General features: G+C 45.5%; 2 protein-coding genes across 5 annotated transcripts in view; one reads left to right on the top strand and one right to left on the bottom strand.

The window, feature by feature from the left end:
- Nucleotides 1-24,237, top strand: part of SLC47A2 (solute carrier family 47 member 2) — a 48,022-nt gene that overhangs the window by 17,398 nt on the left and 6,387 nt on the right. For both annotated transcript variants that reach the window (XM_003807279.5, XM_063599227.1), the window contains 8 exons: nucleotides 217-261; nucleotides 578-675; nucleotides 1,134-1,231; nucleotides 2,216-2,329; nucleotides 3,437-3,504; nucleotides 4,755-4,863; nucleotides 5,765-5,840; nucleotides 6,258-6,327. In XM_003807279.5, the coding sequence (XP_003807327.3) occupies nucleotides 217-261; nucleotides 578-675; nucleotides 1,134-1,231; nucleotides 2,216-2,329; nucleotides 3,437-3,504; nucleotides 4,755-4,863; nucleotides 5,765-5,840; nucleotides 6,258-6,327 (678 nt within the window). The remainder of the gene's footprint in view (nucleotides 1-216; nucleotides 262-577; nucleotides 676-1,133; nucleotides 1,232-2,215; nucleotides 2,330-3,436; nucleotides 3,505-4,754; nucleotides 4,864-5,764; nucleotides 5,841-6,257; nucleotides 6,328-24,237) is intronic.
- The window catches only part of ALDH3A2 (aldehyde dehydrogenase 3 family member A2), a 42,573-nt gene continuing 34,881 nt past the window's right edge, over nucleotides 16,546-24,237 (bottom strand). For all 3 annotated transcript variants that reach the window (XM_055101210.2, XM_055101211.2, XM_055101212.2), the window contains one exon: nucleotides 16,546-23,669. In XM_055101210.2, the coding sequence (XP_054957185.1) occupies nucleotides 23,547-23,669 (123 nt within the window). In that variant the 3' untranslated portion in view covers nucleotides 16,546-23,546. The remainder of the gene's footprint in view (nucleotides 23,670-24,237) is intronic.

The raw sequence follows: 24,237 nt of genomic DNA, 5'->3' as shown, positions 1-24,237 counted from the left end.
AGGGAGCCCTGAGGGGGCCTCTTCCATAGGCTGGGCCCGAGCATGAGTCCAGGTGGCTGGGTAGGCTTTGGCCGCACCTGAGAGGTCCCAGACATACTTTGATGAAGTAATTTCCCCAATCTGGGGTACTATGTCCTGGAAAGGAATGTCTGTTAATGCTCATTTGGTGAGTTTTGGTCATTATTGTTGATTTGTTTGGGTTTGCTTTTCATACAGGTGATTTTTCTTTACAATCTGCTGGCAAAATATTTGCAAAATCAGGTACAGGTCTTTGGTGTGTGGGGAGGCCCTTCTCCCAGCACACTGCCCTATTCCAGTGGGAGGGGGGCCTGGGGCTTTCCCCTTCTCTCCACCATCTGTGAACCAGCTCTTGAAAGGGGTCACTTCCAACCCACCTGCCACATCCTGACCTCCCGCACAGAGGCAGGTGAGAGGCTGTGCGTCCCAGCCTCTTCCAACTCCTCAACAGGGATGGCTGAAGGGGCAGGAGGAGGAGTCCCCATTCCAAACCCCGGGTTTGTCCATCCTCCATCCATCTCACTCACACCTTAGCAGGGCCAGTTTTCATTTATTTCAGAAGATCACCTGGCCCCAAGTCCTCAGTGGTGTGGTGGGCAACTGTGTCAACGGTGTGGCCAACTATGCCCTGGTTTCTGTGCTGAACCTGGGGGTCAGGTGAGCCCGGGGGCTGGTGGGGCCTGGTCAGGGGACACTGCCCACTGAGCTCTCCACCCCTGGTGGAGACAGATCAGTCACCATCCTGGCCCTGCCTGTGCCGTCCTGAAGTGGAGGGTTATGGGGAGTTGGAGGGGCCTGATGGTCCCTTGGGGACCTCAGTTTGATGCTTGATTGGGTGAGAGGACAGCCACTCCCCGCTCCTGCCCAAGCCCACCAGGAGAGGTGAAGTGGGCACTGGCAAGGTGGCCCCCAGGACACTGTAGTCACGGCTGCCTTGGTAGAGCCACCATGGCCAGAGGTGCCTGTGGGCCCTGGTTGAGTCTGATCCCAGGATGGGGGAAGAGCAGAGCCATGCCTGCCCCACACGGGCTGGCCGCCAGAGCCACCTCTCTCTCAGGCAGGGCGGTGGCAGAGAGTTGGCATCAGTCGCAGCCCTGTTCTCCCTCCTTACTCAGGGGCTCCGCCTATGCCAACATCATCTCCCAGTTTGCACAGACCGTCTTCCTCCTTCTCTACATTGTGCTGAAGAAGCTGCACCTGGAGACGTGGGCAGGTGGGAGGCCTGGCCTGCTCTGGGAGGCTGAGCAGGCCAGCGGTGGTGCTGCCCCAGCCTTGGGGCAGGGTGGTCAGCAGGCAGAGGGTGCAGTGGAGCCTGTTGGAGGAGGTGCAGGACCCTGCACGGCCCCCTCCTTCCCCTTTGCTTCCCCAGCCCCAAGGGCCCAGGGTCCCTCCACCCAAGGTGTCACGATGCAGAGCCCTGCTGGGTCCATCACAGAAGCCTGGCCCAGGGAGCTTTCTTGCCCAGCCTCTGCTCTCAGGATGGCGGTGAGAGCAGTGACACCCGTGGAATACCAGGCGTCAGCAGTGCGTGGGGTGCCTGACATTCCTGAATTCATTTAAACCTCACCCCACCTCATTAGCCCCATTTTACAAAGAGGAGATTATGACAGACGGAGGTTAAGTAATTTGCTGAAACAGCAGGCGTGTAGGGGCCTGCCTGTCCTTTTCTGCCTCTTGAGAGCCAATCCCATACAAGGACCTTCTCCTGCCAGGCATTTCAGGAACAGCTCTGCAGGCCCCTGGGGTCTCATGTGGAGCAGGGCCCTGGCTGAGCCCCTTCCAAGCTTGCCCAGTGCACCTGTGGTGTGTTTCCCTTCAGCATCCTTGATCTCATGCCGCCTCTGAAAACTCCCCAGGGAGGCAGGGCAGCTATAAGGCCTGGGGTTTTCAGATGGAAATGGAGCCTGCAGAGTGGTGGGTGGTGGAGTGGGGACCAACACCCATGCCCTGAGCCCTGGGGCCACACCGTGGACTGGCCAGGTGAGCCTGGTGCCCTGTTCCTGCATCCTCCTCCTCCGTAGGCCCCAACACCAGCTCTAGACCAGCTGCATTCCCTCTGCAAAATGCCCAGTGCCTGGGCCTGCTAAGCCCCAGAGCAGGAAGAGCCAAAGGGGTTTAGGGGCCTCCTGGCAGTGGGGAGCAGGAATGAGGTGGGCAAGCAGGGCAGGCTGTCAGCTCATGGGGCCTCTGTTTCCAGGTTGGTCCAGCCAGTGCCTGCAGGACTGGGGCCCCTTCTTCTCCCTGGCTGTCCCCAGCATGCTCATGATCTGTGTTGAGTGGTGGGCCTATGAGATCGGGAGCTTCCTCATGGGTACGTGGAAGAGCATGGGGGGCGCAATGGCGTGTGGGCGGCTCACCCAGCCCAGAAGCCCCCTCCCCAGGATGGCGGCTCACCAGCCCCCTTCCAGCTTCACTGGCCAGGCCCTCAGGCTTGGACCCAGAGAGCACCACTGCCCAGCGGGGCTGATCCGTCTGTTGCTGGTCTGCCTCCCCAGTAGGCTGTGAGCATCCAGGAGGCAGACTTGGGCCTTTTGTGCCTGAATCCCAGCATGGGCCAGGCAGAGCAGGTGCCTGTGGGAGGTGGCTGAGGCACGGAGGAGTGAGAGATTCAGCTGGTTTGCGGGTGTGAGCAGAGGTCCGGGCTTGCCAGTGTGAGGCTCCCACCTGCTGCCTTGTGTGTGCTCATTAGAGCACTCGGTGAAGTGAGGACTCCAGGCAGCCTGAATGTGAGAACCCCTGCCCTGCCCCGCATTTGCAGATGAGAAAACAGGGCCCCAAGAACACAGGAACTCCACAAATAGAAAATCAGTGGGAGGGCCAAGAACCGAACTCGAGTTGCCAGACCCTGGTCCCGTTCTCTGTCCCCTCCCTCACACTGCCACCCTGAGTTCATCTGGAAAGACAGACCACACAGGGAAGCCTGCAGGGGCCTCCGGGGCACTGGGCAGAATTTTCCTAACAGGCTGAAGGCCAGGCAGGAATGTCTTTTTGTTGTCATTGTTACCAATCTGCCCTTCAAAATCAGCCGGGCTCAGTGGCTCATGCCTGTAATCCCTGCACTTTGAAAGGCCGAGGTGGGTGGATCACTTGAGGCCAGGAGTTCGAGACCAGCCTGGCCAACATGGCAAAACTCTGTTTCTACAAAAAAATACAAAAATTAGCTGGGTGTGGTGGCACCACCTGTAGTCCCAGCTACTTGGGGGCCTGAGCTGGGAGGATCACCTAAGCCAGGAGGTGGAGGCTGCAGTGAGCTATAATTGCGCCACTGCACTCCAGCTCAAGCGACAGAGTGAGACCCTGTCTCAAGGAAGAAAAAAAAAAAAAGCCCCTGAGTCCCCAAAGCAAAGCAGCGTCCTGTCGGCGCAGGGTCTGGGTGTCTGGGGCTGCGGGCCGGGCTCACGGCAGGCCTCTTCTCTAGGGCTGCTCAGCGTGGTGGATCTCTCTGCCCAGGCTGTCATCTACGAGGTGGCCACTGTGACCTACATGGTAAGGCTCCTGCAGGGGTGCCTTCCCCACATCCCCCACCTGATGGCTGGAGGTGTCATAGGAGGGGAGCAGGCTGTCACCTGAAGCTATCTCTGTCTCCCGAAGGACCCTCCCCGGGCCTCTCGTGCCCACCAGGTCCAGACCCTGCTCAGCTTACGCCAGGACTCACACACAGGTGCCCACAACCTGACGACCGAGGGTGATATTTCACTCACAGATGTTGGAATTTTAAAAATTAATTAGTATTATTTTAAAATTGGGAGATTTCACATCACAATCTTATTTTTGGATTTTCTTTAAAAATGCACATTCCAGGCTGGGCGCAGTGGCTCACGTGTGTAATCCCAGTACTTTGGGAGGCTGAGGAGGGCGGATCACAAAGCCAGGAGTTCAAGACCAACCTGGGCAATATGGTGAAACCCCATCTCTACTAAAAATATAAAAAGTTAGCCAGGTATGGTGGCACAAGCCTGTAGTCCCAGCCACTTGGGAGGCTGAGGCAGAAGAATCACTTGAACCCGGGAGGCGGAGGTTGCAGTGAGCCGAGATCGTGCCACTGCACTCAAGCCTAGGCAACAGAGTAAGACTCTGTCTCAAAAAAAAGAGCACATTCCATTGAGCAGCAGGCCCACATTCCTGCACACTGCAGTCGGCCAGAGCTGGGTGACAGCGTCCCCAGCAGGGCCATGGGCTCTCCTCCACCACAGCCCCCACCTCCCCTCTACTCCCCACAGAGACACAGCCATCATCTTGCTTATGCAGCCCATGTCACTCGGGTACGCATCTGCATGTTATCCCTGACCCCAGCTTTAAGCAAAGGAGTCACAAAAATCTACATTACAAAATCAATTTAGAGATTCTTATTTTTACAAGTGGTTTCTGCTGAAATCTCTTTTTTCTTACAGGGAGCTTTTCTGGGACTAAGACCACAGTCACCTCTTTAAAATCTGTTTACTCATTTGATTTGGACAACACAGTGATTTCGGTTGCAAGGCCCGCCTGCCTGTGCTGCCTCTGATGGCGCAGGTGGTGGTGGGACTGGCTGTGTCACTGGGGGTACCCCCACCCTTCTCCCAGCCCCAGCCCTCCCTGCCTCATTGTCAGCAGCAAGAATGTGACGTGCCTCTTACGCTGCATGCCTGAGATCTGCTCTGCCTTCCCGCTCACGTCCCTCTTGGCCCAGGCTGGCTCAGGACTCCAGGGGTTGGAGGGTGGGCCCACTGACAGTGCTTTCTTATCTTTGATCCCAGATTCCCTTGGGGCTCAGCCTCGGGGTCTGTGTCCGAGTGGGGATGGCTCTGGGGGCTGCGGATACTGTGCAGGCCAAGCGCTCGGCCGTCTCGGGCGTGCTCAGCATAGGTAGGTGGAGTCCTCTCCTGGTGGGCCTTCAAACGTTGGCCTGAGTCACCAGCCTGGGCCACAGGAAGGCTGGCATGCTGGAGGCAGGGCTGGCCTCGGGAGCTGCCAGGTTTATCTTCCAAGCCTGCTGGACCTGCCGTCTGACCCAGGTCAGCCTCTGCTGATAAGCTGACAGCTGCCCCTCCCTGAGCAGCAAGCGTCCCTCCCACCACTTTCTCCCCATCCCCACTCACTCCTTCCCTGCTGCTGTGATTCTGGGACTCTTCTGGAGACAGCTGGCTTCTACCACTTACCTTAGAGCAAACCCTGACTCCTTGACGGCCCTTCCTGCCCAGCACTCTCCTTCCAGCTGTCCAGAGTCCTTCTGCAGGCCTGGCCCTCCCAGCACCCCCATGAGCTTGGCAGCTGCCAACCCACTCTGGAGAAGGAGCCACTCATGTTCTCTGACATCATGGCTGTGCTTTCTGAGACTGGAAGGCTCAGACCGGCTTCCCTGTAGAAAGCAGTGGTTCTTAGGCTGTAGCCTGCGCTGGAATCCCCTGGAGGGCTGGTCACAGATTGCTGGGCCTCACCAGCAGGCTTTGGTTCAGCAGGTCAGAGGCAGGGTCTGAGAATCTGTTTCTAACAAGTTCCCACGTGATGCTAATGCTGCTGGGCCAGCGTGCCGCCCACTCTGAGAACCACTGGAGTGGAAGCATTTTCCACACTGCCCTTCCTACAAGACGGTCTAGCCCAAATGAGCGCCTCAGATGCGGGGGACATGAAGGCCTGTGACAAAAGGCACCTGGTTGCAGAGGGCTGGGCTGACTTGCACTGACGTAGGGGCCAGCCCTTTGCTGATCTGAGCAAGGGTGCTTCCTGGCTTGGGGTCTGTCATTGCTGCACCTTTTGTCTCTTCCAGTTGGCATTTCCCTGGTCCTGGGCACCCTGATAAGCATCCTGAAAAATCAGCTGGGGCATATTTTTACCAATGATGAGTAGGTAATCAGTTTTCTGTGCTGACTCTTGGAAAATGTCAAAGTGGCTCCCAGTGTGTCCTCAGATTTATCACATTCCTGGCTCAGTGCTGGGCCCAAAGGAAGCAGGAAGAGCCCAGGCTTGGCTCTCACTGAGAGGAAGCCAACCTCTGTCTATCCACCCCAGGCCTTTAGTGCCTGTCCATAGACAAGAGGCTAATTGAAGGGCAGTCCAAAATTGTGGGGGCTCTTCTGAAGTTTTAGGTGTGACCCACAGACACAGAAAACTCTGGGCTAGCAGTGCCAGTTACATTTGTGTGGGGCAACTACCTCTATTCCAAAGCTTTTTCTTGTGGGGGTGGGGTGTGGAATAGAAGGGATATAAATGGGTCTCAAAGGATACATCTGTGTCTTAATGCTTTCTCATTTCTTCTGCAGAGATGTCATTGCCCTGGTGAGCCAGGTCTTGCCGGTTTATAGTGTCTTTCACGTGTTTGAGGCCATCTGTGTAAGTACCACTTTGATCCAAAGCCTGACTCCCCGGGACATGATTTATGTACTTGTGCCCTCCCCAAGACCTCGCAGGGCTGTGAGGATGAACTTGTTAATACACGTGAAGGGCTAACTCTATAGTAAGTGCCCAAAGTATTTGCTGATAATAGTTCCATTCTTATTTCAAACAGTGACTTCCCTCTTCTGCAATTTACACGAGCTCAAAAGTGAATGCAGATTAGCAAAGAACTGAAAAATTGCAGCAGTGTAAAGCCACAAATCTTTTTCTTCCGGATTCCTCATGAGCTGGGACCATGACATTGACCTGTGCCCCAGGCTGGCCAGGAGCTGAATGGCAACCATATCCTGTTGCCAGCACAGAGGGACGTTTCTACAAGGGAACAAGCCCACCCAGAACACAGAAGGAACTGGACTTTCTGCTCCTTTGATCACTAAAGACAGGTGTCATTTAACACAGATTTGAATTATGTGATTTTTTTTTTTTTTTGAGACAGGGTCTCGCTTTGTCACCCAGGCTGGAGTGCAGCAGTGCGATCATGGCTCACTGCAGCCTCAACCTCCTGAGCTCAAGTGATCCTCTCACCTCAGCCTCCTGAGTAGCTGGGACTACAGGTGCATGCCACCACATCCAGCTAATTTTTAAATTTTTGTATTTTTTGTAGAGACAGGGTCACACTATGGTAGGTGGAATCCTCTCCTGGTGGGCCTTCCAACGTTGGCCTGAGTCACTAGCCTGGGCCAGAGGAAGGCTGGCACGGTGGAGGCATGGCTGGCCTCGGGAGCTGCCAGGTTTATCTTCCAAGCTCTGGCTGGCCTTGAACTCCTGGGCTCAAGTGATCCTCCCATATCAGCCTCCCAAAGTGCTGGGACAATAGGCATGAACTACTGTGCCCAGCTATGATTTTTTAAAAACACAAGAAAACAACAAAACCCAAAACACTAAACTCTTGCTTAATAAGCAGAATTTGAACTCGTAGCTCTCCTACTTTGCATCTGGAGTTACGTGAATTCTTCAGGAACACACCCCTTGCATACATTCCCATAGCTCTGCAGAAGGATATGCCCTTACTTAGCAATACTGGCACATTCCAGCCCTTTCTCTACCTGGGGAAAAAACACTTGCATAATAATTACCAACTCATTACAAATCTACTGAAAGAAATCATATTTACGGAGGATATTTCCAAAGGCCTCTGTGTACTCCATCCAGTTCGCTAACTATTCTAGGATTTATTTTTGAATATAGCCGGGCATTCAGAAAGCGACAAGCTCGGGCCACATGCTCTTAGCCTCAGCAGAAATGCCTTCTCTGGGCTGTGTTCTGGCATCATATTTGTGGCCTTTATCAAGGAACATTAAATGAAACTACTTTATGGAGCCCATTATTGCTTTTGTCATAGGATACTATTTTTTTTTTGAGACAGAGTCTCATTCTGTCGCCCAGGCTGGAGTGCAGTGGTGTGATCTTGGTTCACTGCAACCTCCACCTCCTGGGTTCAAGTGATTCTCATGCCTCAGCCTCCTGAGTAGCTGGGATTACAGGCATGCACCCCCATGCCTGGCTAATTTTTGTATTTTTAGTAGAGACGGGGTTTCACCATGTTGGCCAGGCTAGTCTCAAACTCCTGACCTCAGGTGACCCACCCGCCTCGGCTTCCCAAAAAGTGCTGGGATGACAGGTGTGAGCCACCGCACCTGGCCTGGATGCTGTTAAAAGACACTATTCATACTTTTTCTCTAGTGTCTGGGTGAGACCACACCTGAGAAATCATTCTTGAAATTGAAAGCTAGGAATAGCTTTGCTTTTTTTTTTTTTTTTTGAGACAGGTCTCACTCTGTCACCCAGGCTGGAGTGCAGTGGTGCCATCTCAGTTCACTGCAGCCTCGACCACCTGGGCCCAAGCAACCCTCCTACCTCAGCCTCCTGAGTAGCAGGGGGACTACAGGTGTGCACTACCATGCCTGGCTAATTTTCTTTTTAAAGTTTTGTAGAGATGGAATCTTGCCATGTTGTCCAGGCTAGTCTTGAGCTCCTGGGCTTAAGCAGTCCTCCTGCCTTGGCCTCCCAAAGTGCTAGGATTACAGGCATGAGCCATGGCACCTGGCCCAGCATTTCTTAAGAAATTAAGTATGCCTCCCCTTCCAGGGGGCAGTAGTTCTCTAGTCACTTGGCTACCAAGAAACTCCGAGTCAGGTTTACAGAGAACAGTTACCAGAGCCTGAGGGCTTGTGTATGTGCAGCCCATCATTTTTCCTCCTGGCTAGTCGGTTTTTTCTTAATTTACATTTTCCATGAGCCTTATTTTTATATTTTGTAAACTTTTAGTGAGTTATAATTTATATATGATAAAATTCATACATAAGTATACAACTCAGTGATTTTAAATGAATTTAGAGTTACGTAACCATCACCACCATCTAGTTTTACATCACCCCCCAGAATTTCCTGGAGACTGTTTCGTAGTTAATCCCTGCTCCCATCTCCTGCCCTGGGCAATCCACTGCATTGCTTTCTGTCTGTATGAAAAATTTCATATAAGTAGGGTCTTATGATATGCAGTCCTGTGCCTGGCTGCTTCTCCTTAGCATACTGTTTTTGAGGTTCATCAATGCTGCAGCATGCGTCACTGCTTCATTCCTTTTATTACCGAGTAGTTCCATTGTATGGAAATACTGCCTTTGTTTATCCATTCATCAGTGGATGGACATTTGGGTTGTTTCTAGTTTTTGCTATCATCAATAATGCTGTTGAGAATGTTCACATGGAAGTCTTTGTGTGGATTTGTTTTCATTTCTTTTAGTAGAGTTCTGGGAGTTGAACTGTTGGGTCAAATGACAATTTTATTTTTAGCTTTTTAAGAAACTGCCAGCCAGGTGCAGTAGAGCTCATGCCAGCATACCAGTGCTGGTAATCCCAGCACTTTGGGAGGCTGAGGTGGGAGGATCACTTCAACCAAGGAGTTTGAGACCAGCCTGGGCAACATAAGGGAGACCCTATCTCTACAAAAGTTTTTAAAAATTAGCTGGGGGCGGGGGTGGGGGGGGAGGCGGGGTTGGCACACACCTATAGTCTTCGCTACTTGGGAGGCTGAGGCAGGAGGATTGCTTGAGCCCAACAGTCCAAGGCTATAGTCAGCTATGATTATACCACTGCACTCCAGCCTGGGCAACAGAGTGAGACCCCCATCTCTAAAAATAAAGTAAAATAAAAAATTTTAAAAAGTCACAGTGTAACCCAAATTCACCTAAATTTTCTATTATTTTGTGGGAGTTTTATAGTTTTGCATGTTGCTTTTAGGTCTGTGGTTTTAACTTTTGTAAAACAGGATATCTAAATTCATTATTTTGTATGTGGATGTCCAGTTGTTCCAGTACCATTTCTTGGAAAAAAAAACTAGGCTTTCTCCAGTTGCCTTTGCTCCTTTGTCAAAATCAGTTGACTGTATTTGTATGGGTCTATTTCTGGGCTCTCTCTTCCATTCCAGTGATCTTTTTTGTCTATTCTTTCACCAATAGAATCATTCCTAGGTATCCTTGGGCAATTGGTTCCAGGACCCCGCAAGGTACCAAAATCCACAGATGCTCAAGTTCCTGACATAAAACGGCAGAGAATTTGCGTATAACCTATGCCCATCCTCCTATGAGTTTAAATCATCTCTAGATTACTTATAATACCTAATACAATGTAAAAGCTATGTAAACAGTTGCTATGCTGTTTATTTTTTTATTGTTGTATTATTGTTTTTCAAATATTTTTGATCCATGGCTGGTTGCATCCACAGATGCAGAAGCTGTGGGTATGGAGGGCTGGCTATATACTTAACACTGCTGACCTGTACACTTAAAAACATTTAAGACAGCACATTTTATGTGTATTTTATCAAAATTAAAAGAATTTTTTTTAATCAACCCTGACATAAAGTATTGATACAAGGCTGGGTGCAGTGGCTCATGCCTGTAATCCCCGGACTTTGGGAGGCTGAGGGAAAGGAGGTCCTCACTTGAGGTCAGGAGTTCAAGACCAGCCTGGCCAACATGGCGAAACCTGTCTCTACAAAAAATACAAAAATTAGCCAAGCATGGTGGCACATGTCTGTAATCCCAGCTACTCCAGTGGCTGAGCATGAGAATTGCTTGAAGCTGGGAGGTGGAGGTTGCAGTAAGCCAATATTGCGCCACTGTACTCCAGCTTGGATGACAGAGCAAGACTCTGTCTCAAAAAAATAAATAATAAAAAAAGTACTGATACGAGAAGTAACTGAGCTAACATGTATGAAAGTGTCTGAAACACAGTAGCCATTTAATAGACATTAGGGTTGACTATAATGCAACAGACAAGACCTTGTGGACAACTTTACCATGCTGTCTTGATCACTGCAGCTTTATAGTAATTCTTGAAATTGGGTAGTATCACTCCTCCAACATCGCTTTTCTTTGTAAATGTTGCGTTTTGAGTCTTTTCCCTTTCTACATAAGCTTTAGAATCAGTTTGTCAATATCTACAAAACAAGCTGCTGGATGGCTTTTCCTTTCTTGTTGCAGCCATCCCAGTGGGGATATGCTACTATGTCACTGTGGTCTCAGTGTGCATTTCTCTAATGACGAGCCCCTTTTTGTGTGTTTATCATTCATTCATATGTAGCCTTCAGTGAAATTTCTATTTTAGTCTTTTGCCCATTTTAAAAATTAAGTAGGCTAGGTGTGATGACTCAAGTCTATAAAACCATCACTTTGGGAGGCTAAAGAAAGAGGTTGGCTTGAGCCCAGGAGGTCAAGACCAGCCTTGGTGACATGGCAAGATACCATCTCTACAAAACATTAAAAAAAAAAAAAAAAGCCGGGCATAGTGGTGCATATCTGTAGTCCCAGCTACTAGGGAGGCTGAGGTGGGAGGATAGCTTGTGCCCAGAAGTTCAAGGCTGCAGTGAGCTATGACTGCACCACTGCACTCTGGGCTGGGTGACAGAGCAAGACCCTGTCTCAATCTACAAAATAAATAAAACAAATTTTAAAAATATGAAAATATAATATTTGGTAGCTGGTTGTATTTGCTTGCTAAGTGCTTTGGTTTGAATGTGTCCTCCGAAGTTCATATGTTCATGTAACAATGTTGAGAGATAGAACTTTTTTTGGTTGTCTTTTTGTTTTTTTGAGACAAAGTCTCATGATGTCACCCAGGCTGGTCTTGAACTCCTGGCCTCAAGCAACCCTCCTGCCTCAGTCTCCCAAAGTGTGCCCTGTCGAGGTGGGACCTTTAAGAGAAGGATTAATGTCATTATCTTTTTCCTTTGAGACGGAGTCTTGCTCTGTCTCCCAGGCTGGAGTGTAGTAGCACGATCTCGGCTCACTGCAAGCTCCACCTCCTGGGTTCATGCCATTCTCCTGCCTCAGCCTCCCGAGTAGCTGGGACTACAGGCATGCACCACCTACACCTGGCTAATTTTTTTTTTTTTTTTTTTTTTAGTAGAGACGGGGTTTCACTGTGTTAGCCAGGATGGTCTCGAACTCCTGACCTCGTCATCCACCTGCCTCAGCCTCCCAGAGTGCTGGGATTACAGGCGTGAGCCACCGCACCTGGCCTTAATGTCATTATCTTAAGAGCAGGTTAGTTATTTCAAGAGTCGGTTCCTGACAAAAGGATGAGTCTGGCCCCCTTCCCCTCTTTCTTGTGTGCTCTTTTGCCCTTCAGGCATTGGGATGATACAGCAAGAAGGCGCTCAACAGATGTTGTCACTTGATCTGGGACTTCCCAGCCTCCAGAACCGTGAGCCAAATAAATTTCTGTTCATCATAAATTACTCAGTCTATGGTATTATGTTATAGCAACACAAAATGGACTAAGACACTAGCACTGCCATAACAAAGTACCAAAAATTGGATGGCTTACATAACAGAAATTTACTGTCTTACAGTTCTGGAGACCAGATATCCTAAATCAAGGTGTCAGCAGGGTCATACTTACACTTCCTTTGAAGGCACTAAAGAAGGATCTGTTCTGGGCCTCTCTTCTATCTCTGGTAGCCTCAGGGGTTTCTTGGATTGTAGATGGTCATCTTTTCCCTGTCTCTTCAAGTCTTTCTTCCATGTCTGTCTCTGTCCAAATTCCCTCTTTTTTTTTTTTTTTTTTTGAGATGGAGTCTTGCTGTGTAGCCAGGCTGGAGTGCAGTACTGCAATCTGGCCTTACTGCAACCTCCACCTCCTGGGTTCAAGCAATTCTCCTGCCTCAGCCTCCCAAGTAGCTGGGACTACAGGTGCGCACCACTATGCCTGGCTAATTTTTTTTTTTTTTTTTGTATTTTAGTAGAAATGGGGTTTCACCATGTTGGCCAGGATGGTCTTGATCTCCTGACCTCATGATCTGCCCACCTCGGCCTCCCAAAGTGCTGGGATTACAGGTGTGAGCCACCGCACCAGGCCCAAATTCCCTCTTTTAATAAGGACACCAGTCATATTGCATTAGGGCCTACCTTAATGACTTCATCTTAACTTGATCATCAGCAAAGGCCTTATTTCTAAATAAGGTAACATTCACAGGTACTGAGAGTTAGAATTTCAACATCTTTTGGCCAGACACAGTGGCTCACACCTGTAATCGCAGCACTTAGGGAGGCTGAGGTGGCAGATCACCTGAGGTCAGGAGTTCAAGACCAGCCTGGCCAACATGGTGAAACCCCATCTCTACTAATAATATAAAAATTAGCTGGGCGTGATGGCACACACCTGTAATCCCAGCTACTCAGGAGGCTGAGGCAGGAAAATTGCTTGAACCTGGGAGGTGGAGGTTGTAGTGAGCCAAGGTTGTGCCATTACACACCAGCCTAGATGACAAGAGCGAAACTCCACCTCAAAAAAAAAAAAAGGAATTTCAGTATCTTTTGTGGGAGACACAATTCAACCCATAACATTTATTATTAGTTATAAGAGTTCTTTATATATTCTAGATACAAGTCCTTTATCAAGCTTTATGATTTGCAAACCCAGGCTGTGGCTTATCTTTTTAAATTAAATTTTATTTTTTAAATTCACAGATAAATATATTTATGGTATACTTTTTTTTTTTTTTTGCTGCTTTTTTTTTTGTTGTTGTTCTTTGTTTTTTTTTTAAGACAGGTCTCACTCTGTTGCCCAGGCTGGAGTGCAGTTGGCACCATCATAGCTCACTACAGAACTCCTGGGCTCAGACCATTCTCCCACCTCAGCCTCCCAAAGTGCTGGGATTACAGGCATGAGCCAATGCACCCAGCCACTATGTTTGTATATATGTAAACATTTCACTATGTTTAGACATTGTGAAATGGCTAAATCAAGCTAATTAACATATGCATTACCTTACATAATTCTAATTTTCTTGTGGTGAGAACATTTGAAATATACTATTACCAATTTTCAAGTATACAATAGTTAACATGTTGTACAGTAGGTCTCTTAAACTTTTTCTTCCTGTCTAACTGAATCATTTTCTTAATGGTATCTTTTGAGTTGCGAAAGTTTTCACTTTCAATGTAGTCCAATTTCTTAATTTCTTTTATGGCTCATGCTTTTGCTATTTTATATATAAGAACTCTGCCTAACCCAAGGTCACAAAGATTTTCTCCTCTGTTTTCTTTAAAAAGTTTTAATTTTAAGTCTTTCTTACATTTAGGTTTATGATCCTTTTTTTTTTTTTTTTTTTTTTTTTGAGATGGAGTCTTGCTCTTTTACCCAGGCTGGAGTGCAGTGGCACAATCTGGGCTCACTGCAACCTCTGCCTCCCGGGTTCAAGCGATTCTTCTGCCTCAGCCTCCTAAGTAGCTGGGACTACAGGTGTGTGCCACCTCGTCCGGCTAATTTTTGTATTTTTAGTAGAGATGGGGTTTCACCATGTTGGCCAGGCTGGTTTCGAATTCCTAACCTCGTGATCCACCCGCCTTGGCCTCCCAAAGTGCTGGGATTACAGGTGTGAGCCACAGCGCCTGGCCTCTGATCCATTTTTAGTTCATTTTTGTGTATAATATGAGGTAAGGGTTTAAATTCATTTTTTACATATGGATATCCAATTGTCCTGGCACCATTTGTTAGCACATGAAAGACTCATTTCTCCAGTAAAGTTTCTTGGAAACACAGTTGAAAATCAACTGACCATAAATATAGTGGTTTACTCCTGAATTCACAATTCCGTTCCATTGATTTATGTCTATGCTATGCCATTGTGACAGTCTTAATTACTGTAGCTTTACAGGGAGTTTTGTAATCAGGTACTATTAATATACCAACTGTTCTTTTCTGTCCCCAAACTCTTTTGACTCTTTTAGGTCCTTTGCATTTTTGTATATATTTTAGAATCAGCTTATCAATTCCTACTAAAAAGCATGCTGGGATTTTGAAAAGAATTGTGTTGACTCTATAGATCAATTTGGACAGAAGTGTCATCTTAACAATATTGAGGCCTCCAATCCATGGGCACAGAATGTCTCTAGTTATTTAGAACTTCTTTATCTCGGCAATGTTTTATAGTCTTCAATGGACAAATCTTATACTTCTTTTGTTAAATTTATCCCAAAGAATTTTATTCTTTGGATGCTACTGTGAATGAAATTGTTTTCTTAATTTCATTTTAGATTGTTCATGTTTATAAAAAATCAATTGATTTTTTGATTATTGATCCTTTATCCTGTGACTTTGTTCTAATAGTTTGTGTGTCTGAGCTCCTTAAGATTTTCTACATGTAGGATCATGTCATCTGTGAATAGACACTTTTACTTCTGCTTTCCAATTTGGGGAGAACCTCCAATACAATGTTGTTTTGTTTTGTTCTGAGACGGAGTCTCGCTCTGTCGCCCAGGCTAGAGAGCAATGGCGCGATCTTGGCTCACTGCAAGCTCCGCCTCCCAAGTTCAAGCGAGTCTCCTGCCTCAGCCTCCCAAGTAGCTGGGACTACAGGCACGCAACTCCGTGCCTGGCTAATTTTTATTTATTTATTATTATTATTATTATTATTATTTTTAGTAGAGACGGGGTTTCACCATTGGCCAGGGTGGTCTCCAACTCCTGACCTAAGGTGATCCACCCTCCTCAGCCTCCCAAAGTGCTGGGTTTACAGGTGTAAGCCACTGTGCCCAGCTCTCCAGTACAATGTTGAATCCAAGTGTAAAGAGCATACATCTGAGCCTTGATTCCACTATTAAGGGGAAAGTATTCGAAGTATTCAGTCTTTCTGTGTTAAATTTTATCTGTAGCATTTCCCTAAATGCCCTTTTTCAAGTTGAGAAAGATCCCTTCTAATTCCTAGTTTGTTGAGACATCTCATAATTGGGTGCTAGATTTTGTGGAATGCTTTTTCTGCTTCTATTGAGATAATCATGTGGTTTTGTTCTTTATTAATATGGTGTTTTGCATTAATTGTTCTTTATTAATATGCTGCTTTGTATTAATTGATTTTCAGGTGTTATACCTTGCATTTCTGGGATAAACCTCTTTTTTTTTTTTTTTTTTTTGAGACAGAGTCTCACTCCGTCGCCAGGCTGGAGTGCAGTGGCGTAATCTGGGCTTAGTGCAATCTCTACCTCCCGGGTTCAAGCAATTCCCCTGCCTCAGCCTCCCGAGTAGCTGGGATTACAGGCACGCACCACCACACCTGGCTAATTTTTGTACTTTGAGTAGAGATGGGATTTCACCATGTTGGCCAGGATGGTCTCGATCTCCTGACCTCGTGATCCACCTGCCTCGGCCTCCCAAAGTGCTGGGATCAGAAGCATCAGCCACTGCGCCTGGCCCGGATAAACCTCTCTTGATCATGGTGTATATATTTTCTGTATATTACTAAATTTGGTTTGCTAATATTTTGTTAAAAATTCTGAGTGTGTTCATGAGGAATATTTGTAATTTTTATTTTTTGTTATCTTGATCTGGTTTTTGTGTAAGGGTAACATTGGCTTTACAGAATGAGTTTGGAAGTATTCTCTCCTCCAGTACTTTCTAAAAGAGTTTGTGAAGAACTGGCATTATTTCTTGTTTAAATATTGAATACAATTCATCGGTAAGGTCATGTGGGCTTTGGCTTTTGTCAGAAGAGTTTAAATTATAAATTCAATCTATTTACTTGGTATAGGTCTATTCAGATTTCCTATTTCTTGTTAAGTTAGTTTCAGTAATTTGTGCCTTTCTAGGAATTTATTCACTTCACCTTAATTGTTTAATTCCTTTGCATGAAGTTGCTCTTCATATTTCCTTTAATTTTCTTCTTTATGGTCAGCAGTGATGCTCTCATTTTCATTTCTGATTTTGGTAATCTATGTCTAACTCTCTTTGTTTTTTGGTTTTATTTTACCAAGATCAGATCCTTGGTAAGCGTGCGTCAATTTTATGGATCTTTTCTTTTTCTTTTTTTTTTTTTTTTTGACATGGAGTCTCGCTCTGTTGCCCAGGCTGGAGTGCAGTGGTGCGATCTTGGCTCATTTCAATCTCTGCCTTCTGAGTTCAAGCGATTCTCCTGCGTCAGCCTCCTGAGTAGCTGGGACTACAGGTGCCCACCACCACACCTGGCTAATTTTTATATCTGTGGTAGAGACGGGGTTTCACCATGTTGGCCAGGCTGGTCTCGAACTCCTGACCTTATGATCTGCCCGCCTAGGCCTCCCAAAGTGCTGGGATTACAGGCGTGAGCCACTGCGCCAGCCAATTTTATGGATCTTAAGAACTAACTTTTGTTTTTATTAATTTTCTCTGGTTGTTTATTTATTTATCTTAATAGGTACATATTAGATGTATACATTTATGGGGTACATGAGATATTTTGATAAGGCATGCAATGCCTAATAATCAGGATAAATGGGGTTTTCATCACCTCAAGCATTAATCATTTCTTTGTGCTACAATCAATCCAATTATACTTTTATTTTAAAATGTATAATAAATTATTGTTGCCTATAATTACCCTGTTGTGCTGTCAAATGCTAGATCTTATTCATTCTATCTAACTACATTTTTGTACCCATTAACCATCCCCATTCCCTCTCCCACTATCCATCCCAGCCTCTAGTAACCATCATTCTATTCACTATCTCCATGAGTTCAATTGTTTTAATTTATGTCTCCTACAAACGAGTGAGAACGTACAACGTCTGGCTTTCTGTGCCTGGCTTATTTCACCTAACATAATTTCCTCCAGGTCCATGCATGTTGTTGCAAGTGACAGGATCCTATTCCTTTTTATGGCTGACTAGTACTCCATTGTATATACGTGCCACATTTTCTTCATCCATTCATCTGTTCATGGATACTTAGGTTGCTTGCAAATCTCGGCTATTGTGAATAGTGCAATAAATATGGGAGTGCAGGTATCTCTTCGCTATACTAATTTCCTTTCTTTTGAGTATATACCTAGCAGGATTGCTGGATCACGTGGTAGTTCTTAGTTTTGTGAGGAACTTCCATACTGTTCTCCACAGTGGCTGTACTAATTTACATTCCCACCAACAGTGTACAAGGGTTCCCTTTTTTTTTTTTTAGACGGAGTTTCGCTCTTGTTGCCCAGGCTGGAGTACAATAGCGCAATCTTGGCTCACTGCAACCTCCGCCTCCCAGGTTCAAGCAATTCTCCTGCCTCAGCCTTCCCGAGTAGCTAGGATTATAGGCATGCACCACTATGCCCAGCTAATTTTGTATTTTTTTTAGTAGAGAAGGGGTTTCTCCATGTTGGTCAGGCTGGTTTAGAACTCCCGACCTCAGGTGATCCGCCCACCTCGACCTCCCAAGGTGCTGGGATTACAGGCCGTGAGCCACCGCGCCCGGCCAAGGGGGGTTCCCTTTTCTTCATGTCCTCCCTAGCATCCATTAGTGCCTGCCTTTTGAATAGAAGCCATTTTAACTGGGGTGAGATGATATCTCATTGTAGTTTTGATGTGCATTTCTCTAACGATCAGTGATGCTGGGCACCTTTTCATATATGTTTGCCATTTGTATGTCTTCTTTTGAGAAATGCCTATTCAGATCTTATACATTTTAGGATTATTTTTTCTATTTCTGTCCATTTTTAAATCGGATTAGATTTTTTTCTATAGAGTTGTTTGAGCTCCTTATATATTCTGGTTATTAATCTCTCATCAGATTGATAGTTTGCAAATATCTTCTCCCATTCTGTGGGTGGTTTCTTCACTTTGTTGATTGTTTCCTTTGCTGTACAGAAGCTTTTTAACTTGATGTGATCTCATTTATCCATTTTTGCCTTGGCTGCTTGTGCTTTGGGGGTATTATTCAAGAAATCTTGGCCCAGATCAATTTCCTGGAGAGTTTTCCCAAAGTTCTTCTTCTAGTAGTTTCATGGTTTGAGGTCTTCAGTTCAAGTCTTTAGTCCATTTTGAATTGATTTTTGTATACGGTGAGAGATAGGGGTCTAGCTTCATTCTTCTACATATGAATATCCAGTTTTCCTGGCATTATTTATTGAAGAGACTGTCCTTTCCCCCATGTATGTTCTTGGCACCTTTGTCAAAAATGAGTTCACTGTAGATGCATGGATTTACTTCTGGGTTCTCTATTCCGTTCCATTAGTCTGTGTGTCTATTTTTATGCCAGTACTATGCTGTTTTGGTTACTACAGCTCTGTAGTATAATTTGAAGTTAGGTAATGTCATTCCTCCAGTTTTGTTCTTTTTGCTCAGGATGGCTTTAGCTATTCTGGGTCTTTTGTGGTTCCATATAAATTTTAGTATTATTTTTTCTATTTCTGTGAGGAATGTCATTGGTATCTTAATAGGGATTACATTGAATCTGTAGAATGCTTTGGGTAGTATGAACGTTTTAACAATATTAATTCTTCCAATCCATGAACATAGAATATCCATTTTTTGTGTGTCCTCTTCAATTTATTGCATCAATGTTTTATAGTTTTCATTGTAGGGATCATTCATTTCTTTTTCTTTTTTTTTTTTTGAGACAAGGTCTCACTCTGTCACTTAGGCTGGAGTGCAGTGGCATGATCATGGCTTACTGCAGCCTTGACCTCCTGAGCTCAGGTGATCCTCTCACTTCAGCCTCCTGAGTAGCTGGGACCATGGGTGCATGTCACCACACCCAGATAATTTTTGTATTTTTTGTGGAGACAGGGTTTCGCCATGTTGCCCAGGCTGGTCTTGAACTCCTGGTCTCAAGAGACCCACTCACCTTGGACTCCCAAAGTGCTAGGATTACAGGCATAAGCCAGCGTGCCTGGCCATCTTTCATTTCTTTGATTAAGTTTATTCCTAAGTATTTTACTTGTAGCTATTGTAAATGGGAATACTCTCTTGATTTTTCAGATTGTTCGCTGTTGGCATACAGAAATGCTACTGATTTTTGTATGTTGATTTGTTGGATTTATCAGTTCAAATAGTTGTTTGGTGGGGGTTTTTAGGTTTTTCCAAATATAAGATCCTATCATCTGGGCCAGACATGGTGGCTCACAACTGTAATCCCAGCATTTTGGGAGGCTGAGGCAGGAGGACTGCTTGAGGCCAGGAGTTTGAGACCAGCCTGGGCAACACAGTGAGACCCTATCTCTCCAAAAAGATTTTTAAGTTAGCCAGGAATGGTGGTACATCTCTACTAAAATAAAAAAGTAACCAGGTATGGTGGTGCATGCCTGTAGTCCTAACTACTTGAGAGGCTGAGGTGGGAGGACTGCTTGAGCTCAAGAGGTCAAGGCTGCAGTAAGCTGTGAATGCACCATTGCACTCCAGTCTGGATGACACAGCGAGACCCTCTCTCTTAAAAAAAAAAAAAAGATATCACCAGCGGGGCACAGTGACTCACGCCTGTAATCCCAGCATTTTGGGAGGCCGAGGTGAACAGATCATTTGAAGTCAGGAGTTCAAGACTAGCCTGGCCAACATGGTGAAACCTTGTTTCTACTAAAAAAAAATACAAAAATTAGCCAGGCTTTGTAGTGCAGGCAGTGTAGTGTAATCCCAGCTACTTGGGAGGATGAGGCAGAGAAGTCCCTGAACCCTCCAGCCTGGGCAACAGAGCGAGACTCCATCTCCAAAAACAAAACAAACAAACAAAAAAGATGGTATCACCTGCGAACAAGGATAATTTGATTTCCTTTTCAATCTGGATGCACTTTCTTTCTCTTGTCTGCTCTAGCTAGGACTTCCAGTACTATTTTGAATAACTGGTGAAAGTGGGTATCCTTGTCCTGTTCTAGATCTTAGAGGGAAGGCTTCCAATTCTCCCGTTTGGTATGATACTAGCTGTGGGTCTGTTGTATAAGGCTTTTATTGTGTTAATGTTCCTCCTATACCCAGTTTTTTTGAGTTTTTTTTTTTTTAATCATGAAGGGATGTTGAATTTCATCAAATGCTTTTCAGCATCAATTGAAATCATATGGTTTTTGTCCTTCATTCTCTTGATATGATGTATCATACTGATTGGTTTGCATATGATGAACCATCCTTATATCCCAGAGATAAATCCCACTTGGTCATGATAAATTTGGTATGCTAGTATTTTTGTTGAGAATTTTTGTATCAATGTTTATCAGGGATACTGGTCTGTAGTTTTCTTTCTTTTGATGTGTCTTTGGTTTTGGTATCAAGATAATACTGGCCTCATTATAGAATGAGTTTGGAAATATTCCTCCCTCCTTTATTTTTTTGAACAGATTTAATAGGACTGGTATTGGTTCTTTAAGTGTTTAGTAAAATTAAGCAGTGAAGTCATTGGGTCCTGGGCTTTTGCTTGCTAGGAGACTTATGATTACACTTGATCTTAGCCAAAAGGCTGAGAAGTGATAGGAGACTTATTATTACAGCTTCAATCTCATTATTTGTTATTAGTCTGTTCAGGTTTCAGATTTGTTCATGGTTGCATTTTGGTAGGTTGTATGTGTCTAGGAATTTATCCAGTTCTAGGTTTTCCAATTTATTGGTATACAGTTGCTCATAGTAACGTTTAACAATCCTTTGCATTTCTTGGTATTAGTTATGTTTCCTTTTTCACTTCTGATTTTATCTGGATCTTTTCTCTTTTTTTTCTTCGTCTGGCTAAAGCTTTGTCTATTTTGTTTATTTTTTCAAAAAAACAACTTTTCATTTCATTGATCTTTTGTATTTTTTTGGTCTGTTTCCATTTAACTTATTTCTGCTCTGACCTTTATTCTTTCTTTTCTTCTACTAATTTTGGGTTTGGTTTGCTCTTGCTTTTCTATGTTTCTGGCTGGCCTCACAGGACACAGACTACTAATTTTGGGTTTGGTTTGCTCTTGCTTTTCTAGTTCTTTAAGATGCATCATTAGGTTATTTATTAGATGTTTTTCCACTTTTTGACGTAGGTGTTTATTCCTATAAACTCTCTTAGTACTGCTTTCATTGTATGACATAGGTTTTGATATGTTGTTTCCATTATCATTTGTTTCAAGAAATTTTAAAAATTTCCTTAATTTCTTCATTGACCCACTGGTCATTCAGGAGCATATTAATTTCCATGTGTTTGTATAGTTTCCAAAATTCCTCTTGTTATTGACTTCCAGTTTTATTTCACTGTGGTCAGATAGGATTTCAATTTTTTCTGAATTTTTTAAGACTTGTTTTGTGACTCAAATATGGTCTGTCCTTGAGAATGATCCATATGTTGAGGAGAAGAATGTGTATTCTGCAGCAGCTGAATGAAATCTTTTGTAAATATCTATTAGGTCTATTTAGTCTCTAGGGCAGATTAAGTCCAATGTTTCTATGTTGACTTTCTGTCTGGATGATCTGTCCAGTGTTGCAAGTGGGATGTTGAAATCTCTAGCTATTATTGTATTGAAATATATTTCTCTCTTTAGTTCTAATAACATCTGCTTTATATATCTGGGTTCTCCAGTGTTGGATACATATATATTTATAAATGTGATATTCTCTTGCTGAACTGACCCCCTTTATCGTTATACAATGACCTTGTCTCTTTTTACAGTTTTTGTCTTGAAATCTATTTTGTCTAAGTATAAACTACTCCTGATCACTTTTGGTTTCAATTTGCATGCAATATCTTTTTCCATCTCTTTATTTTCAGTCTATGTGTGTCTTTGTAGGTGAAGTGTGCATCTTGTAGGCAACAGATCATTGGGTTTTGTTTTTTATCCATTGAGCCACTCTATGTCTTTTGACTAGAGAGTTTTTAGTTCATTTACATTCAATGTTATTATTGATAAGTTAGGACTTAGTCCTGCCATTTTATTATTTATTTTATGGTTTGGTGGTCTTCTCTTCCTTTCTTCTTGTCTTCCTTTTTGTGAAGGTGATTTTCTCTGGTAGTATACTTTTTATTTTTTGTGTATCTTTTGTAGGTTTTTGATTTGAGGCTACCATGAGGCTTGCAATATTATTTATTTATTTGAGACAGGGTCTCGCTCTTGTAGCCCAGGCTGGAGTGCAATGGTGTGATCTCGGCTCACTGCAACCTCTGCCTCCTGGGTTCAAGCGATTCTCCTGCCTCAGCCTCCTGAGTAGCTGGGACTACAGGTGCTCACCTCCACGCCCGGCTAATTTTTGTATTATTAGTAAAGACAGGGTTTCACCATGTTGGCCAGGCTGGTCTTGAACTCCTGACCTCAGGTGAGGTCTTTTGCTTTTGCCTTCCAAAGTGCTGCTTTTGCCTCCCAAAGTGCTGGGATTACAGACATCAGCCACTGTGCCTGGCCAATAATCCATTATTTTTAAACTAGTGACAACTAAATACTGATTGCAAAAACAAACAAGCAGAGAAAATTAAGAAAAACTTTAACTTCATCCCCTGCTGTTTCTTAACTTTGTTGTTTCTATTTATATCTTACACTATGTCTTGAAAAGTAGTTTATTTATTTATTTATTTAGTATTTATTGATCATTTTTGGGTGTTTCTCAGAGAGGGGGATGTGGCAGGGTCATAGGATAATAGTGGAGAGAAGGCCAGCAGATAAACACCAGAACAAAGGTCTCTGGTTTTCCTAGGCAGAGGTCCCTGCGGCCTTCGGCCCTGTTTGTGTCCCTGGGTACTTGAGATTAGGGAGTGGTGATGACTCTTAACGAGCATGCTGCCTTCAAGCATCTGTTTAACAAAGCACATCTTGCACCGCCCTTAATCCATTTAACCCTCCCAGACGGGGCGGCCAGGCAGAGGCGCTCCTCACCTCCCAGATGGGGTGACTGGACAGAGGCGCTCCTCACTTCCCAGACGGGGCAGCCAGGCAGAGGGGCTCCTCACATCCCAGACGATGGGCGGCCAGGCAGAGACGCTCCTCACTTCCTAGATGGGGTGGCGGCCGGGCAGAGGTGCGCCTCACTTCCCAGACGGGGCGGCCAGGCACAGGGGCTCCTCACATCCCAGACGATGGGCGGCCAGGCAGAGACGCTGCTCACTTCCTAGATGGGGTGGTGGGCGGGCAGAGGCTGTAATCTTAGCACTTTGGGAGGCCAAGGCAGGCGGCTGGGAGATGGAGGTTGTAGCAAGCCGAGATCACGCCACTGCACTCCAGCCTGGGCAACATTGAGCATTGAGTGAGCGAGACTCCGTCTGCAATCCCAGCACCTCAGGAGGCCGAGGCGGGCACTTCACCCGAGGCTAGGAGCTGGAGGCCAGCCCGGTCAACACGGCGAAACCCTGTCTCCACCAAAAATACAAAAACCAGTCAGGAGTGGCAGCACGTGCCTGGAATACCAGGCACTCGGCAGGCCGGGGCAGGAGAATCACCGGAGCCCGAGAATCACCGGAGCCCGAGGCAGGGAGGTTGCAGTGAGCCGAGATCATGGCAGTACAGTCCAGGCTCCGCAAGAGAGGGAGACCGTAGAAAGAGGGAGATGGAGAGCGAGAGCAAGAGCGGGAGGGAGAGGGAGAGGGCGAAAAGTAGTTTTTTTAATAGATGCATGTTTTAGTCTTCTGCTGTTTATTTAAATGATTTCACACTAATCTTTTATCTATTTATTTTTTAAC

Source organism: Pan paniscus, chromosome 19, assembly GCF_029289425.2.
Source record: "Pan paniscus chromosome 19, NHGRI_mPanPan1-v2.0_pri, whole genome shotgun sequence".
NCBI classification, from domain to species: domain Eukaryota; kingdom Metazoa; phylum Chordata; class Mammalia; order Primates; family Hominidae; genus Pan; species Pan paniscus.
The sequence above is the reverse complement of the archived record's forward strand: the minus strand, read 5'-3'. Positions and strand labels throughout refer to the sequence as shown.